This window comes from Chiloscyllium punctatum, chromosome 10 (genome assembly GCF_047496795.1).
Source record: "Chiloscyllium punctatum isolate Juve2018m chromosome 10, sChiPun1.3, whole genome shotgun sequence".
Taxonomy (NCBI): Eukaryota; Metazoa; Chordata; class Chondrichthyes; order Orectolobiformes; family Hemiscylliidae; genus Chiloscyllium; species Chiloscyllium punctatum.
In genome coordinates, this window is record NC_092748.1 from 69922821 (window position 1) to 69942033 (window position 19213).

The following is a 19213-nucleotide window of genomic DNA, read 5'->3' on the forward strand; positions in this document are numbered from 1 at the left end:
GTGGCAAAATATTGCTATTGTTCACCTCCTTAACAATATTCAGTCACCTTCTTGTTTACTGTGGCAGTTTCCTTCCTCTCATTGGCAAGGAAGAGTATCTTTATATGGGTCTTCACTTACTGCCCACAACATCATCTCTAGGGAGACAGTGAAGAAAGATTTTGCCTTGCCTGAGCTGCTGACTTTCAAGTTGTGAATCCATTGCTTCAGTTTCTCCAGTTGTTATTTTCCTAGCTGGATTCCTCTAAATATCTGAAAAAGACTCCTGCTAATTAGTTAGAAAAACTCAAAGTGAAATACTAACACTGTTGCTGAGTTAAAAAGCCATAGACAAATGTGTTGCTGGATTTGCCAAATTCCCTAGTTCTGCCAGATTTCTGTTCTGTCAAAGCATCAAACAATTAGAATCCGTCCTTTAATTCCTGGTGATATCCCCATTGGAAAAATCTTTGTCTGTGAGTGCTTTTCTTATCAAGTCAGCATCTTCAGACATGTTATTATACTCCACATGTAGGACTTGAACCTGGGCCTCATGGCTCAAAGTTAGAGACACTATCAGTCTGCCACCCCACCCTCCCCCATATGTGAATATTATGGGAGAGTAGCTAATATTTCCACCTATTAGAGTAGCGTCCTGATGCAAAACTTGAAGTTCAATGCTTTTAGTACTTTCTATTTTTAGAAGCCCTTGCCCCCTCTGAAAAGATTGACATGAATCTAGAAACAGTGCTTTGATTAAAGAAATAATTTCTTTTTTTATTGTATTCAGCAAGAGGAATGTTGTTGCTGGAAAATAGAACAGCTTCCATTTCAGGGACACCGTGCTAATGTAAATAAATCAGGTTTTCCACTGTCAAGACAGCCATTATGTCAGCGTAGATACAAGTTGCACTCGGGGATCCTGTAGAATCCACATCATAGCAGGCTCTCAAGGGATTTCCCAGAAAATTGAGTTTTCCTCTGGGCAATTCCTCCATGCTTAGAATCCTCTGAAAGTCTCCATAAAAATCAGAGACTTTGGATGGTTCCAATGATATTAATTAAAATAGTAATTCTGGAAATGTAAACTATTAAATAAGTTTATGAGTTCTTATTAAATAGACTCTGTAATTAATTCACCCTGGAGAAAGAGGACTGCAGATGTTGGAGTTCAGAGTTGAGAGTATGGTGCTGGAAGAGCACAGCAGACCAGGCAGCATTCGAGGAGCAGGAGAATTGATGTTTCGGGCAAAAGCCCTTCATCAGGAATTAATTCACCGATCAAGTACACCACTCCACACCAATTATGCCTCTAAGGTCATCCCCAGAAATGGCAGCTGACTGCTGTGAAAAGGGGCCATGGTTTGCTTTCCTTTGTCAGTTCTGCACTAAGACAAAACTATCAGAATGGAAATGTGGCTCTTCATTTTCGAGGGAGTTCCGAGCAGAATCTCCTGTTGAAAATGTGGAGCATTCTTCTTTAGTGAAAAAAATGTAGGCTGTGTGGAAACCTGCATGGATTGTCACGCTCTGGAAAACCTCACCCAAGTAGATGCACATAAATCCTTCTCTTCTGTTTTGAAAATGAGCTCTTGCCAAATGCAGAAGAACACCAACTCTCCTTATCTAAGGTATCACTGAGCCAGTATAAAAGAATCGCAATGAGCTAGCATAGGACCCATGATTGAACTTGTATGAAACCCCCTACTGAACCTGTGATATCTCCCTTACTGCACCAGTCTACAATTCCTTAGTGAACCAGTGTGATACTTCCCTTACTGCACCAGTATATAACTCCTTACTGTACCCATGCAACAACCCCTTATGAGTCAGCAAATCATCTTTCAAATCTTCAATTCAAATATGTCACGATTTCTCTGAATACAGTTTAGAATGAATACTAATTTGTTGACAGTTTTGTTTTCTGGGAGCATGCTACTAAGAATTGAGGAGCAAATTACTGCAGATACCGGAATTTGTACTGAAAACAAATAATGCTGGAAATGACAGCATGTCAGTGGAGAGAGAACTGTTTCATGTCCAGATGACTCTTCATCTAGAGCTCTTTACAAATGCTGGCCTACACTTTTATTTTCGGTCTGGGTGTGAAAGCTACATTTGGAATTGGCTGAGTGACCTGCTAAGACTTGAGGAGGCTGTCAGTTCTCTTCAATGGTTGGATGGAAAGGTTACTTTGGAGCTTGAACATAGTGTTCAAAAGTCAAAATGAAAGGATAAAATATAAAACATTCCTCCAGCCCTCAGGTCTCATATCCTTGTATCCCATACCTCCCTCTTTGCCCTATCTTCTAGTCACTTAATGTCCTCAACCCATCCTCATGGCTCTTTATTTCCCCTATGCAACCCAGTGCCCCTCTATCCATATCCATTGTCCCCTTTATCTTCATGTCAACTTAGTGCCAACTTCTACCAAGTATGTTTCCCATTTTACCTACAATGCCAACTAGTATTCTCAAGTGAACAGGTAAAAGAAAATGACTCTCTTGAGAAAAAAGAACATTCTTGTATGAAATAACTTGACAGGTCTTGACTGCTTTGAATCTGATTGAAACGTCTTGACACATTTTGACACATCGAGACACTTTTTAGCAGATTGACACGGCATCTCTTATGAGCTCTTGACACTTCTTGATAAGTTGCTGCTTCTTGACAGGTATTGATACTTATTGACAAGTTGGACAGCTCCAAGAAGTTTATTCATCTTTAGCACACAATCATCTCCATAGTTAACAATCTTAAAGGGTACCTGCCACTCCCCTCTAAGGATATCTGACCTCACCCCCAGAGGCTAACTGACACCCCTAGCAATTAAAACCCTCATCTCCAACTTCAAGGAGTCCTAAGACCAACTCTCCAAGCATTCTTCAGCTGTCCAAAATCATGCCCTGGTTACCTGAAAGAATGCACTAAGAACAAAAGTGCTCTTGATTGCTTTAATCTCCACATTATGAGTTCCACATACCAAACACTCCAGAATCCATACTGATTGGACCATGTGAACTGCACATGTGTAAATCATAGGGTGCCCTTACAAAAATGAGAAATGTCAGGTTCCTGGAGAGGAGCAAAGGTTTTGGGCATCTTCTGGTGTTTTCACAGGGAGGGTCTCTGATTGGCAAAAATCTGGCCTTTAATCTCTTCAGCATATATAGGGAACAGCTGTAATGATAAAATCTCATAGTTGCATGTTGTAAATTGTCCCTGACGTGTCTTAGCATTTAAAATTTTAGCTTCTATACCTAGTCTCATTTTTATAATTTTTTGGGCGTGTTGGCATCTCTAGCAAGAAACTTTTTGCCCATCCTCAGTACATTTCCTTCTGTCTTTGTTATTTCTATTAATACTTATTCACTCTTTATTTTTCCTTCTGAGTATAATTTGCCTCACAACCACCATATTTCTTTCTCCATTGTGCTATTTCTTGCTCTATTATTAAGCATCATTGGGTTAGGGGATAGACGTATGGTTTCCTTGTTCTCCATGTCCGTTAGATACTTGTTTTCCCAATAATAGGAATGACCAGGCATGGGAACTACACAATCTCTTCTTTAAGGCTTTACTACAGAAGTGTGGCAGTTGCATTGATAATACAACTGCTGCAAAGATACGACAGCTCCATAGATGGTATAAGCCTAGATGTTATATGCCAATTCTTAGATGTTACAAGGCAGATGCTCCTTTTTGATCATGGCTAACATTCTTATACCCTTGTGGTTTCTGTGGTTTTAGATGTAATTATATTTGGTCTGTCTATAGCAATGTTAATTTCTACAGCAATGTCAATTGCTATAGCAATGGCACTTGAAACTGATCTCTGCAGTTACCCTTCGCTATTCGCCTAAGTGCTTCAATCATTTTGGAGGTCCTGCATTCCCTGTATAGTCAGATCCCCATTTAGCAATACAAAACCTGTAAGTATCTCAAAGTCCCATTATGTTTTGTCTGATCTGATTAAGTCCAATTTAATCCCTACTTGTTCTGTGGGCTTCCACTGAACTCATCTCTGATCTAATCTAGTACCATTAGAGAGTCATAGAGATGTTCAGCACAGAAACAGACCCTTCGGTCCAACTCATCCATGCCGACCAAATATCCTAACCTAATCTAGTCCCATTTGCCAGCACTTGGCCCATATCCCTCTAAACCCTTATTTATATATCTATCCAGATGCCTTTTAAATGCTGTAATTGTACCAGCCTCTACCACTTCCTCTGGCAGCTCATTCCATACATGCACCACCCTCTGTGTGAAAAAGTTGCCCCTTAGGTCCTTTAATATCTTTCCGCTCTCACCCTAAACCTATGCTCTCTAGTTCTGGACTTCTCCACCTCAGGGAAGAGACTTTGTCTGTTTACCCTATCCATGCCCCTCACAAATTTGTAAGCCTCTATAAGGTCACCCCTCAGCCTCCGATGCTCCAGGGAAAACAGGCCCAGCCTATTGAAGCCTCTCCCTATAGCTCAAATCCTCCAACCCTGGCAACGTCCTTGTAAATCTTTTCTGAACCCTTTCAAGTTTCACAATATCCTTCCGATAAAAAGGAGACCATTCCCTTATCTGATTAAGTCCAATTTAACCCTTTCTCATTCTGTGGGCTTTTATGGAATCCCAGAAAATCTGAAGTACCCTGTTAACTTGTCACATCATTATCAGGTCATGCTCCTGACAATTAACAGTGTAAATATTTTCATGTTAAAGTATGAAACAAATGTGGTGTGCTTGAGATCTGTCACAAATTTTAGGTGGAGTCTTACTCGCTGCTGAATTTGTGAAAATAGTGTTAGATTGGCAGTAGTGGGATTCTTGACATCAAGAGCAAAGTGTCCAATTCTGAAGCAAAAAGTTGGATGGTGAGATGAGAACCTCTGTAGTCAGTGGCAAGAGATTCTATTAGCTCCAATTTACATATATTAACATTGCATTATTCATTAGCCTTGTTCCATTTACAGTATATGCTGTTGCCCTTTCTCCCACCCACTAGATAGAAAAAAGATGGCAACAATTCATATAGACATCAGACTAGGAACTGCCTATCTCCTTTTCCACCTATCCACTCCACCCTCTCCTCCCTGACCTACCACCTTCATCCCCTCCCCCACACACCTATTGTACTCTATGCTACTTTCTCCCCACCCCCACCCTCCTCTAGCTTATCTCTCCACGCTTCAGGCTCACTTTATTCCTGATGAAGGGCTTTTGCCTGAAACGTCGATTTCGAAGCTCCTTGGATGCTGCCTGAACTGCTGTGCTCTTCCAGCACCACTAATCCAGAATCTGGTTTCCAGCATCTGCAGTCATTGTTTTTACCTTACAGATCTTCCATGGTCAGGCCACCATCTCTCATACGGTGTGCAGAGTCGAATGTCCAGGCACGCCTCCAACAAGCTTGGCTCTCTGACTTATTTGATTTCTCCAGGAATGAGAGAAAAGAAGAGGTTGAGTCAGAAGAAAGTGACAGCTTTATAATTGGTGCAGATTGGGGAAAAATGGTGAGGTGACCTGAGTAAGTGAGTAAGCAGAGCCGAGGCCTTCCACAGTGAGTAGGATGGGAGTACAGATGGAAGATGTTGCACATGATAGTGAGAATAGTGAACTCTGAGCTTTTTGTTACAGGTGGGTACAACAGCAGAAATAGAGTAAGTTTGAAATTGTGTAAAGAAGATGGTGACACTTACCTTCATGGAGTAGAGAAGGTTATTGACTTTCTTCCTGAATTGCTGAGCATTCCTCCAGACTATAGAAACAACAATGATGTACATAGCATCCTCAGACCACACTGGCAAACTCTGGTGATAATGTCTCCTTTGTCGTTCCTAAGGGAAGAGGCCCATCCTCCTCTGCACAACCTTGTCCACCAGGACCTCCAGGTCATTATTGGCAAAGTGGGAGGCCAATTTCCCTCTGTCCACCATGTCTGGGACAATTCATGTAACATGTGCAGGATAGCTCTGGACTGACTGTACTTCATCTGGTGTGCAACTGCATTTTAACTATGGCATGGGGAATTCTTGGCAGTGGCAAATACTTCTGGTAATGGAGACAGGGAAGATATGATGATGGCAACAGTATTCACATGGCACCATCGTTGATGAGGAAAGTTTCAGAGAGTGTCATGAGAAATTGGCTAGGCCTCATTGAAAGAAACCCTCCATCAGGCTTGAGAACATTGATACTTCACCTAATTCTGGTAAAATTCAACTCTATGTATTAATAAGTCATAAAATACAAAATAGAAAATAATTTTGCAGAGATTGTACTTGAAGCAAACAATATTTAGTTGAACAGAAAATGAATGATTTCCAAACCACTTGGAATTTTTAGTTTCTATTTTAAAAACTGATGCTTTAGATTTGAGATAATAATGACCAAAACTTTTGTGATAAATTCTGTGTCTTACAATCTTATACTCCACAACCACCTGATGAAGGAGCTAGTGCTTTCAAATAAACCTGTTGGACTATAACCTAGTGTTGTGTGATTTTTAAAAATGAAGGGAAGATGTTGATGCCTCTCAATCATGGGTCAACATATTCGGATTAATCTGGTGAAATTTAAGCAAAGTATAACAAAGAAAATGTGTCTGTAAAATTTTTAAATCAGAAAATTCTGGAAATACATTGCAGATTTGGCAGTATCTTTAAAGAGAAACAGATTAATGGGTCAGATTTTCATGTTATCAGTGTTAGAAGCAGAGGCATAAAGTTAAAGAGCAGGAAGGCAGTGCTAGAACTGTTTAAAACATTTGTTAGGCCAGAGTTAGAGTATTGTATGCAGATTGGAATCCACACTACATGAGGGATGTGATAGTACTGGAGAGGCGACAGAGGAGATTTACCAGAATGTTGTTTTAGTTATGGTGTGAGATGAGATGGCCTGGTGTTATTTTCCCAGGAGTGGAGGAGACTGAGGGGGGATGGGGGATGGGGAGGGTACATGATGGAGATTTATAAATTGAGAGGCAGAAACAGATTAGACAGGAACAAACCTTTCCCCTTAGTGGAGAGATCAATGACTTGGATTTCAAGATAAGGAGTGGAAGGTTTAGCAGGGATATAAGGAAACCCTTTTCACTCAGAGGGTGATGGAAGTCTGGAACTCATTGTCTGTAAGGGTAGTGAAGGCAGAAACCCTCTTAACATTTAAAAGGTACGTATGTGTACACTTGATGCCAAGACATACAAGGTGATGGGCCAAGTACTGGAAAACGTGTTTAGAATAATTAGGATGGTTGTTTCTGACTGACACAGACTTCATGAGTCAAAGAGCCTTTTGTTGCACTGTAAATCTCTATGGCTCTGAGTAGCTGAGCTTTAGACTTATTATTTAATTTAGATTTACCATTCATCTGCAGTGCAAATTTTTCAGTAACTTTATGTTGTATATATTATCGATATCCTAAGTATGGAATTCTTATTTTCCTTTCATGAATATCTGAAGTTAGTTGACTAAATGTTTTTCGTATGTTTTGAAAATGCCTATTTTAGTTAGCTTAGAGTATTAAAGATCACTTAAAATATTAAATATCAACTTTAACACCCAAGAGTACACAACAATCAAAAATACAATATTCATACCTTATTTACTTGGAAGAAAAACAATAGTTGAAATTTTATATACCTATTTTCTAATGATACAACTAGTAGATTTCCTTCAAATAATACTGTTTTGTTTCTCTTTTGTGTTTTCTAGTTTCATAACTTTTATTGCATTTATACATTTTTCTATGAATTTGTCTTACATCTATCATTGTTAGTTCATATCTTCATTAGTCCTCATCTGTTTTCTGTGTCTTGTTTCCACATTTGTACCTATCTCTAACAGGCTCAACTCTTTCTGCTTCTCTTACTCCTTTCTTTTTGACTCATTGAAAGCTGGTGGGAAGACCTCGAGACATGTTGAAACCTCTCCGCAAAGAGCTTCAGGTGATTCACTGTTTGCTCCCATCACTTAAGCAGTACAAGTGTTTTCAGTACATTCGTTCTCATAATGAACAATATTGGCTACCACTGGGGCTCTATTTGAGTACCAATCAAGGCTCAATTGCAAAAAGACCAGACAATAATTGTAAAAAGCCATTTTAGGCTATCAGTGTTTGTGCATAGAATTTGTTTATACAAATGGTCCAGTGCAAAACATTAAAACCATGTCTGATAATTACATTATTTCTTGATGTATTTAATGTGTTTCATGTGATGTGTTATATAAAAGTACTATAGTGATTAATTGGCTTAATCTACTGCAAATCTGTATTGTAAGTTTCTGCTTCGACATTTTCCAATGTATTATTTAGCTCTGATTACTTGTTTCTCATACTCTTTTACAAAAGCAATTGTAAATAATCTGGTACCTTGGAGGACTATCAACATTTTTCTTTGAATCAGGTCACATGATCTCACCACAGTCTGCACCTGCTAATTTGGAAGGCAAAATTGACGTCAGCCGAGAGAACAGTACAGTGGACTTTAGCAAGGTGAGTTACTTCTTCTGCAGAATTTTAACATATTCAAACAAACCAAAACAAAAGCAAAAAAAAACATTGTTTTGTCATGACTTAAAAAGATTGAGATACATTTTATGAAATATTGAGGCGAATTGTCTATGTGTTTCCTTCATTAAATAAGTGCAGTTTTGGGCGGAATAACCAAACAAGTTCAAAACAACACATAATTTCTAAATGGGAGTTTTCTCAAAACTATCTGGATTTATGGTTTTCATGACATTTTAAGCTGATATAGGGTTCAATTTAATTGAATCAGGGCCCTGTTCACAAAATGGGTCATGCAAACAAATCAAATATGTGAGCTTCCAATAGTTGCTCTGCATTGAGAAGGCTTGGCAAATTGCATATATTTTCTTAGGAGTTCAGGCATTAACAAGCAAATGTTAAAAAGTATTTGCTTTGATAAAAGTTGAATTAAAAAACTGACTAGTGAGATTCTTGCTCCCAGTGTGAATGAGAGTGGGGGCTGTAGGGATGATGAGCAAACTGACCATAGCATCATGGTACAGGGAACCATTTAAGAGGGATAGAAAAGAGAGGTGTAGTTGTAATTAGGGATATTATAGACAGGAAAATAGACACTGTTCTCTATGGCCAGGATTAAGATTCCTGAAGATTGTGTTGCCTGCCTGGTGAGTGGGTTCAGGATATCTCTGTTGGTCTGCTGAACCCGGTGAGATAACTTGGGGTGAGAGGAGAAAAATCCAGTTGTTGTGGTCCATGTAGGTACCAAGATATAGGTAGAAAGAGGAAAGAGGTTCTGCTGTGGGAATATGAGCAGCTAGGGGCTAAATTTTAAAGCAGTGCCAAAAAAGTAATAATCTGCAGATTATCACCTGAAACAAACAAATTGGCACAGTGGCAACAAAATTAAAAAGAGGCAGATGTGTGGCTCAAAGATTGGTGTGGGAGAAATGGGTTTGAATTCATCAGACATTGGGGCAGGAGAGCCGTTCTGATAGTACAGGCTCCACCTGAGTCATGGTGGGACCAGAGTTCTTGTGAATCACATAATTAGGGCAGGGATAGGGCGATAAAATAAATAGTGGGGGTGTGGTGGGTTCAGTTCCACAGAAAACTATGGAAAGAATCAAAGGATGAGAGGACTCGCCAGAGGTTACTATAGTTTCCAGAATCCTCACTGTCACAAATAGCCTTGAGATGGAATATCCCGAAGACTTGTTCATCATAGCTGGTGACTTCAACCAGGCCAACCTCTAAGGTGTGCTACCAAGATACCATCAACGCATTTCCTGTCCTACCAGAGGCCCAAACATCCTTGACCATTGCTGTACAACCATCAAAGATGCTGACTGTACCTATATTCTGCCTGCATTTTAGTAAATTAGATCATAAGGCTGAACCCCTTTTCCTGGCTCACAAGTGAAACTGAAGCAAGAGGATCCAGTACAGAAAATCGTACAATGCTGATCTGAGGTAACGGATGAGCACCTACATGATTGCTTGAAGTCGATGGACTGGTCCATATTTGAGAACAGTGGCCAACCAAAATGAGTATGCAATTACAGTCATAGACTTCATCAGTAAGTGTGCAGAGGACTGCATGCCAAAGAAGTTAATCCAAGTGTTCCACAATTGGAAATCATGGATGAACTGGGAGATCCACTTCCTACTGAAGTGCAGGTTTGAGAGCTTCAAATTGGGTAACCCTGACCTATACAGGAAATCTAGGTACAATCTTTGAAAAGGCATCAGTGATACCAAGAGTCCCTGGCTAACCATATAAACACATAATGATTGTAGCAAGGCTAACACAATATAACTGGCTACAAAGCAAAATCAAGTAGAACAGCTGACGAAAAATGCATCCCTCCCTAATGAGCTCAATGCATTCTATGCTAATTTTGAACAGAAGGTCAGTGAAATGCTGTCACCAGTCCCAACATCTTTGGGTGCTCCTGAACCCATAGTCACTGTCACAGACATCAGCTCGGCCTTCTTTAGAGTGAACCCACAAAAAGCCACTGGCCTGGATGGAGTTCCCGGCTATGCATTCAGATCCTGCATGGACAAGCTGGTGGGAGTATTTGTAGATGTTTTAACCTCTCTTTGCTCCAATGTGAGGTTTCCACCTGCTTCAAGAAGAACACTGTCATCCCATTGCCAGAGTAAAATCAGGCACCTTACCTTAAATGACTACTGTTTGGTGGCTCTGGGTTAGTAATGGTCGATATCAACTCCAGTCTCCCAGATTTCTTTAACACATGACATTTCACCTATTATAGACGTTATTGAGAATTGTGAACACAGTCCAATACACAAACCAGCCTTTCACCCATTGACTTTGGCTATACTTTGCACTGTCTTGGGAAAATAATCAGTATAATCAAAGACTCATTTCATCCTAGTTATAGGTAAAAACAATGACTGCAGATGCTGGAAACCAAATACTGGATTAGTGGTGCTGGAAGAGCACAGCAGTTCAGGCAGCATCCAACGAGCAGCGAAATCGACGTTTCGGGCAAAAGCCTGAACTGCTGTGCTCTTCCAGCACCACTAATCCAGTATCATCCTAGTTATACTCTCTTCCACTGGGCAGAAGATACAAAAGTTTGAAAAAGCTTACCAATAGATTCAAGAACAACTTCTTCCCTGCTGTTATCAGCCTTATGAGCAGACTTCTTATATGCTAGAGTTGAAGTTTCTCTTTACATTCTATATAACTGTAAACTATATTCTGCATTCTGTTCTATTACCCTGAAGTACTAATGTAAGGTATGACTTGCCTGGACAACATGCAAAACAATACTTTGCACTGTATTTTGGTATGTGTAATAATAATAAATCAAATCAAATCATGTAATAGGACAGAGAAAGACTCAAATTTAACTAAAGGCACAGCAGATGAGGGGACAACAATGAGAGAGAGGTAGTCAATGCAGGACTGAGCTTGTTGTACTTGAAAACAGTTCTACGAAACAAGGTAAATGAGGTCGTAGGGAAAAAAACAAAGAACTGTGAATGCTGAAAATCATAAGCAAAAACAGAAATTGTGGAAAAATTCAACAGATTTGGCAGCATCCATGGAGAGAAACCTGAGATAAAGTTTCGAGTCCAGTGACCCTTCAGCATTCCAGAACTTCAAGAGAGTCTGAGGAAGAGGTGAGTGTAGTGGCTATCACTGAGGAGAAGGTGCTAGGGAAGCTGAAAGATCTAAAGGTGGATAAGTCACCCGGAGCAGATGGACCAACCCTGGACTTCTGAAGGAGATAGCTAAGGAGAATGGTGTGGGTGATCTTTCAGTAATTCATTCGAGTCAGGGAGGGTTCCAGAGGACAGGGAAAATACTCCTGTTTAAGAGGAGAGGGAGGCAGAAGATAAGAATCTATAGGCCAGTGGACCTGACTTAAAACACTAGTTAGATTTTAGAGTATATGATTAAAGATAAAGTTACAAGTCACACAAAACTAGGTTATAGTCCAACAGGTTTATTTGGAGGTGCTAGCTTTTGAAGCACTGCTTCTTCATCAGCCACCTGATGAAGAATCAGCGCTTTGAAAGCTAGTACTTTCAAATAAACCTGTTGGACTATACCTGGTGTAGTATGATTTTTAACTTTGTCCACCCCAGTCCAACACCAGCATCTCCACATCATTATTAAGGATGAGATTGCAAGTACTTGGAAGTGCATGGTAGAATAGGGTAGAGTCAGCACGGCTTCGTCAAGGGGCCATCATGCCTGACAAATGTGTTAGACTTATTTGAGGATGTAGTGAACAAGGTAGGCAAAGGACAGTCAGTAGATGTGATCTGTTTGGATTTCCAGAAGATGTTTAACAAATTGCCACACAGGAGGCTGCTAAATACGATTAGAGCCTATGGTGTTAGAGGCAAGGTACTAGCATCCATAATGGATTGGCTGACTAGCAGAGGCAGAGAGCAGAGACAAAGATGTCTTCTTGAGGATGGCAGCCAGTGACTAATGGAGTTCCACAGGGGTCTATGTTGGGACCACAACTATCCATGTTATACATTAACGATCTGAATAAAGGGACTGAGGGTGTTGTTGCTAAGTTTGCAAATGACATGAAGGTAGGTGGAGGGACAGGTAGTGTTGAGGAAGCGGGTAGGCTGCAGAAGGACTTGGAGGGGCTATGAGAGTTGGCAAAGATGTGGCAGATAGAATATAATGTGGGAAAGTGTGAAGTTATGCACTTTTTTAATTGGGAAAGGCCTGAGAAATCTGAAGCAGAAAGGGACTTGGGAGTTCTAGTTCAGGATTGTCTTCAGGTTAACGTGCAAGTTCAGTTGGCAGTTAGGAAGACAAGTGCAATCTTAGCATGCATTTTAAGAGGACTGGAGTACAAGAGCAGAAGTGTACTGCTGATGCTGTATAAGGTTCTGATCATTTGGAATATTGTGAGCAGTTTTTTGCTCCGTATGTAAGGGAACATATGCAGGTGTTCAAGGGGATCCGGAGGAGGTTTACAAGAATGATGAAGGGCTTGTCATGTGACAAGCATTTTGAGGACTCTGGGTCTGTACTCACTGGAGTTTAAAAGGATGAGAGGGAATCTGATTGAAACATACAGAATACTGAGAAGCTTAGATAAAGTTGACTTGGGAAAGATGTTTCCACTAGTAGGAGAGACTAGGACCCAAGGACATAGCCTTGGAATGAAAAAAAAGACCCTTTTGAAATGAGATGAGGAAGAATTTCCTCAGCCAGAGAGTGATGAATCTGTGGAACTCATTGCTGCACAAGGCTATGGTAATCATTGACTGTAAATTAGAACAGAGATAGATAGGTTCTTGATTAGTAAGGAGATCAAGGTTGCAGGAAGAAGTCAGGCAACTGGGATTCCTATTCATGGTATCTCATGCAACCTTATGCTCTCTATCCACCTAACATGGCCCACCTTACCCTCCTTGTCAACCTTGTCCACCATGGTACCTCATGCCCTACATCTCAACCTCTACCATGTTATTTAGCCCCACTGGCTTGTATCCTTCATGCCAATCAGTATCTCTTAGTGCCACCTTATGTCAACCCCTCACCCCACTGTCCTTTGCCCTTATATTCTCCATGTCAACTCACCAGCCAAAAGGAACCATATTGAGATGAAACAAATTTCTAAATACCTATAAAAGACTTTATTATATTAGAAAATCATTCATTTGTAGACACCCATTCAACACATTTTATTCTCTTCAAGAACTAATTTCCTGAGATAAAGGCAAATGGTTGTGTTTGTAATCTGATATCAAAAAAATTCTAATCCATTTACAACTGCTTGTAACTGTCAAACTAAGCTTACAGTTGACTCCCAGTACAAAAATGGTAGGTTATGAAAGCAGTTAATTATTACTTCTCCTATGACAATAGACATTAGGCTTTTATGGACCACGGTATGTGAAATACAACCTGCCTCCTTTTCCTGCCACCAAGTGTAAATGTTACTAACAGTTTAAGTATAGAAATTCCAGCATCAGGAGTCTAGTGCCAATTTCGTTAAGATAAGGAGCCCTTCCATCTTTGTGAATTCCAGGCATTCACCTCAATATAGCTTGTGCAGTTTTAAATGCATAAGGCTGAGTTTCTGATCAAAGCTTCATTGTGGATGTATTCTGCATCATTAAATATATGTTTATTCTTGCTTGTTGGAACATGAATGTATTAGGAATTGCATTGTCCATAATACGAACAGGAAACTTTGTTATCTCTTTTAGAGGCTTTGGATGCTTTCACTGAACCAGGAAATTGCTTTATTTTGCACAATGGTGAATAGTCACATCACCACAAATATAGATGCTCTTTTCATGAAAAGTAATTTATTTGAAGAAGCATTTGTTTTGTGATCCTTGGCAGATATGAATTTAGTTGAAGAAATGGTGTTTGAAATATCATGTTCCATTAGCAAATGCAGCTTTCAAATTAAATCAAATTAAGCAGCTTTAAAACCGACTGGTTTTAATCCCATTTATGTTTGTTCATGCTTTAGCTCACAGGACAAATTCTGTTCACTGTATTTCAGCTTATGCATGGCCTAGTTTGAGGATAAACTATATTATAAATACTAAGTAGATTGTTTCAGTACTATACATTAGAATCCAAACTGCAGTAAGCAGCAAGTTGTAAACCACAAGGGATATCTTTTCCTCATTTTATATTTGATTTTTGCATGTGAGGTGAGCATCATTGACAAAAGTAGCACTTGTTACCCATCTTTAATGTCCGTGAGAAGATGGCAATGAGCTGCCTTTTTGAACTGCTGTAGGCCATTGGATATCTTCCAGCTTGGGAAGACAGAGTCAGGACTTTAACCCAGAGACAATGAAGGAATGTTGAAGTAGGGCAGGATTTTATGAGGCCTGAATGATGGGACATGGACTATGGGGAGGTTTGGGGCAGAATCGCCCGATAACTCTGGCAAGATCAGGAACAACTCATTGTATATTTAATGTATCTGCTGCATGTCAAAGTCTGCTTCTGACTGGGCAGCAGCGTGTTGTCTATTAGGAGAGATTATTGCTTGTCAAATGCCTTATTAACTGAAGTTTAGCCTCATTAATATGAAGCTTCCTACCTCAGCAAACACACTGAAGAAACTACACACCAAGAATTCTCAACCTGGACATCACAGTGGTATGTAACTTCAGCTTGCTGTTGGCTGTGAGGGCCTCCATGTTGCTCAGCATTAAGCAGCATCTCATGGCACAATTCATGGGCACCTGCCGTGCATACCCCTTGTCCATGGATATTGGGATCTGATATTTCCCAACCTCTCACAACTTTCATATTACCTTTCTGATCCACGTTTAGAGTTGTTAAGAACCACAGAGCTGCATTAGCAATTAGCATTGAAAGGCTGCTGCAAGGACATTTTGATCGGGACCTGGCTGACAAATTGGACTAGGCTGCATCTCGGGGTGTCTTGCTTGCTCTCTTAGCATTTGTTCATTTAGTGCCTATCTGCATGCTTATAGTATCCATGCCTTGCCTTGAGATGCCTTGCCATGCTGTGCCATGTCTACTTGCGCATTGATGCTTCAGCCAGCACCTAAAGGTTATCTGCGTTGCAGTGTTGACATGCTCACCAGCATGGCAAACAGGCAGGCTGCTGTCATGCTTATCAGAAAGGTTATTTCAGGGTGTTTCGGGACTCAGCTTGCAGCACGGAATGCAGATGTCAAGCTAACATTTACAAGATGTGCCAGCACCTGCATGACACATATTCCACATGTTTATTCAAGCAAGTTGTTCTGTTGAAAAGTTGGTGGGGTTGGTCCTCAGTCCAACCAAGGGGAAGTGGAGTAGAGTGCTCCTGTCAGCCAGGAGTTTCCGGTATTGTCAGTCACACCACAGACTGTACACTGTCTAAGAGCTTGGCTGTAGTAAGTTGCCTATTTGGGTTGGACATAGTTAATGAACATATCTGACTATAATCCAAGGAGTCGGCAATGATTAGTCCCATAGAGCGATCATAAGCAGTCAGGCGAATTGAATACAATAAGAAGGGAGTTGCAAAACGAGTGGTCATGGGTCCAGCCTATTGATGAGGGTGCAATTTCATTATGGTATGCCTCCACATTGGGGAGGATGGGGGAAACGGTCTACTTGGATAGAATGAGATAAAAAAGGGACATAGCAGTTCTGGAGGAGTTCCTGGCGACTAAGCAGTGCCTAGTTCTGGCACTGTCCACTATGAGCTATGTTCCCTGCGACTGCTTGCAGTAGTCTAGATGTGACACACAACTGGAAAGTGACTGGGACACCACCCTTGGTGGGCAGAGTCAGTGTCAGTTCGATGGGTGAAAGCACAGAATTCATGTCTTCTAGATGTTCGAGATTTGAAGGGTCCAATACAGGAATCAGGTGTTTGCAATCATTTCAAATTTGTCCATTTGCAAAGCATATAACATGAATCTGTTTAGGGTGCAAATGTGGATCAAAGGCAATTTTTATAGATTCTACAGCACAGAAGAGGGCCTTTCACCCATCGAGTCTGTTCTGCCAAAAAAGCACTAAAACTATACTAATCTTACTTTGCAGCACTAAGCCACTGCCTTGAATGTTATGACACTTCGAGAGCTCATTTAAGTACTTTGTAAAGGTTGTGAAGTTCCAACCTAAACTGCACTCAAACAGTGCAGCTCCCCCCCCTACAACACTCTGATTGAAAAAAACTTTCATCACTCCCCTTTAAACCTCCTGCCTTTCATCTTAAAATTATGCCACTTTGTTATTCACCTTTCAATGAAGAGGAACAGGTGCTTTCTATTCTCCCAATCCATGACTCTCATAATCTTATACATCTTTAGCAGGTTCTCCCCCTAACCTTCTTTGCTCCAAAGAAAACATCTTGAGCTTATTCAGCTGCTGTTCATAGCTAAGATGCTCCAACCCAGGCATCATATATCCAGGTGAATCTCTGCTACACTCACTCCAGTCCAATCAGATTCTACTTATAGTACAGTGACCAGCATTGGAAACAGCACTACAGTTGTGGCCTAATCAAAGTCCTAAAACTCCAACATAACATCCCTTCTCTTAATCTATAATCTCTATAATCTTTGTCTTAAATGAGGCAAGTGTCCTGTATACCTTCTTAACTACTCTATTAACTAGCTGTCCCAGCCTCTGGGATCTGTGGACACGCGCACTGAGATCCTTCTGTTCCTCTGAGCTTCCTCATGTCCTGTCATTCATTGAGTGCTCCCTGGTCTTGTTACTTCTTCCAAGTGCACCACCTCACACATATTAGGGTTAAATTCCATCTGCCATTCATCTGCCTACCTGACTATAGAGTCATAGAGTTGTAGAGGAGTACAGCATGGTAACAGACCCTTCAGTCCAACTCGTCCATGTCGACCAGCTATCCCAATCCAATCTAATCCTACCTGCCAGCACTTGGCCCATATCTCTTTAAACCCTTCCTATTCATACATCCATCCAGATGCCTTTTAAATGTTGCAATTGTACTAGCCTCTACTACTTCCTCTGGCAGCTCATTCCATATACGTACCACCCTCTACAAGAAAAGGTTGCTCCTTAGGTCTTTTGTATATCTTTCCTCTCTCACCCTAAAACTATTCCCTCTATTTCCGGACTCACTCACTCCAGAGAAAAGACTGTCTGGTAATACTATCCATGCCCCTCATGATTTTATAAACCTCTGTATGGTCACCCCTCAGCCTTCGACGCTCCAGGGAAAATGGCCCTAGCCTATTCAATCTCTCCCTACAGCTAAAATCTTCCAACCCTGGCAATATCCTTGTAAATCTTTTTTGAACCCTTTCAAGTTTCATACCATCTTTCAGCAGTGGCCTAACCAATGTCCTGTATAGCTGCAACATGACCTCACAACTCCTGTACTCAATACTCTGACCAATAAAAGAAAGCATACTAAACACCTTCTTCATGATCCTATCTACCTGTGAGTCCATTTTCAAGGAGCTATGAGCCTGCACTCCAAGGTCTCTTTGTTCAGCAACACTCCCAAGGACCTTACCATTAAGTGTGTAAGTCCTGCTAAGATTTGCTTTCCCAAAATGCAGCACCTCACATTTACCCATATTAAACTCCATCTGCCACTTCTCAGCCCATTGGCCCATCTGATCACAATCCTCTTGTAATCTGAGGTAACCTTCTTTGCTGTCCACTACACCTTGAATTTTGGTATCATCTGCAAACTTACTAACTCTACCTCTTATGCTCACATCCAAATCATTCATATAGATGATGAAAAGTAGTGGACCAGCACCAATCCTTGTTGGAATCCACTGGTCACCAGCCTCCAGTCTGAAAAACAGCCCTCCACCACCATCCTCTGTCTTCTACCTTTTGAGCCCGTTCTGATCCAATGGCTAGTTCTACCTGTATTCCATGAGATCTAACCTTGCTAACCAGTCTCCCATGGGGAACCTTGGTGAACGCCTTACTGAAGTCCATATAGATCACATCTACTGCTCTGCCCTCAATCCTCTTTGTGACTTCAAAAAACTCAGTCAAGTTTGTGAGACATAAATTCCCATGCACAAAGCCACGTTGACTATCCCTAATCACTTCTTGCCTTTCCAAATACATGTACATCCTGTCCCTCAGGATTCCCTCCAACAATTTAGTGGGCGGCACGGTGACACAGTGGTTAGCACTGCTACCTCACAGCACCAGAGACCTGGGTTCAATTCCCACCTCAGGCAACTGACTGTGGAGTTTGCACATTCTCTCCGTGTCTGCGTGGGTTTCCCCCGGGTGCTCCGGTTTCCTCCCACAGTCCAAAAATGTGCAGGTTAGGTGAATTGGCCATGCTAAATTGCCTGTAGTGTGAGGTGAAGGAGTAAATATAGGGGAATGGGTCTGGGTGGGTTGCCTTCGGTGGGTCGGTGTGGACTTGATGGGCTGAAGGGCCTGTTTCCACACTGTAAGTAATCTGATCTAAAAAAAACTTGCCCACCACCGAGGTCAGGCTCACTGGTCTATAGTTCCCTGGCTTGACCTTACCTCATTTCTTAAATAGTTGCACCACGTTAGCCAACCTCCAGTCTTCTGGCACCTCACCTGTGACTATCGATGTTTCAAATATCTCAATAAGAAGCCCAGTGATCACTTCCCTAGCTTCTCAGAATTCTTGGGTACACCTGATCAGGTCCTTGGGATTTATCCACTTTTATGCATTTCAAGGCATCCAGCACCACCTCCACTGTAATATGGACATTTTTCAAGATGTTGCCATCTATTTTCCTCGATTC

General features: G+C 41.0%; 1 protein-coding gene across 5 annotated transcripts in view; it reads left to right on the forward strand.

Annotated features, from left to right (window-relative positions):
- LOC140482267 (sodium-driven chloride bicarbonate exchanger-like) overlaps positions 1–19213 on the forward strand; it is a 281516-nt gene that overhangs the window by 106072 nt on the left and 156231 nt on the right. For 4 of the 5 annotated variants that reach the window (XM_072579457.1, XM_072579456.1, XM_072579455.1 and 1 more), the window contains exons 7-8: positions 7872–7922; positions 8382–8470. In XM_072579457.1, the coding sequence (XP_072435558.1) occupies positions 7872–7922; positions 8382–8470 (140 nt within the window). The remainder of the gene's footprint in view (positions 1–7871; positions 7923–8381; positions 8471–19213) is intronic. The other variant, XM_072579454.1, reaches the window with a different exon arrangement.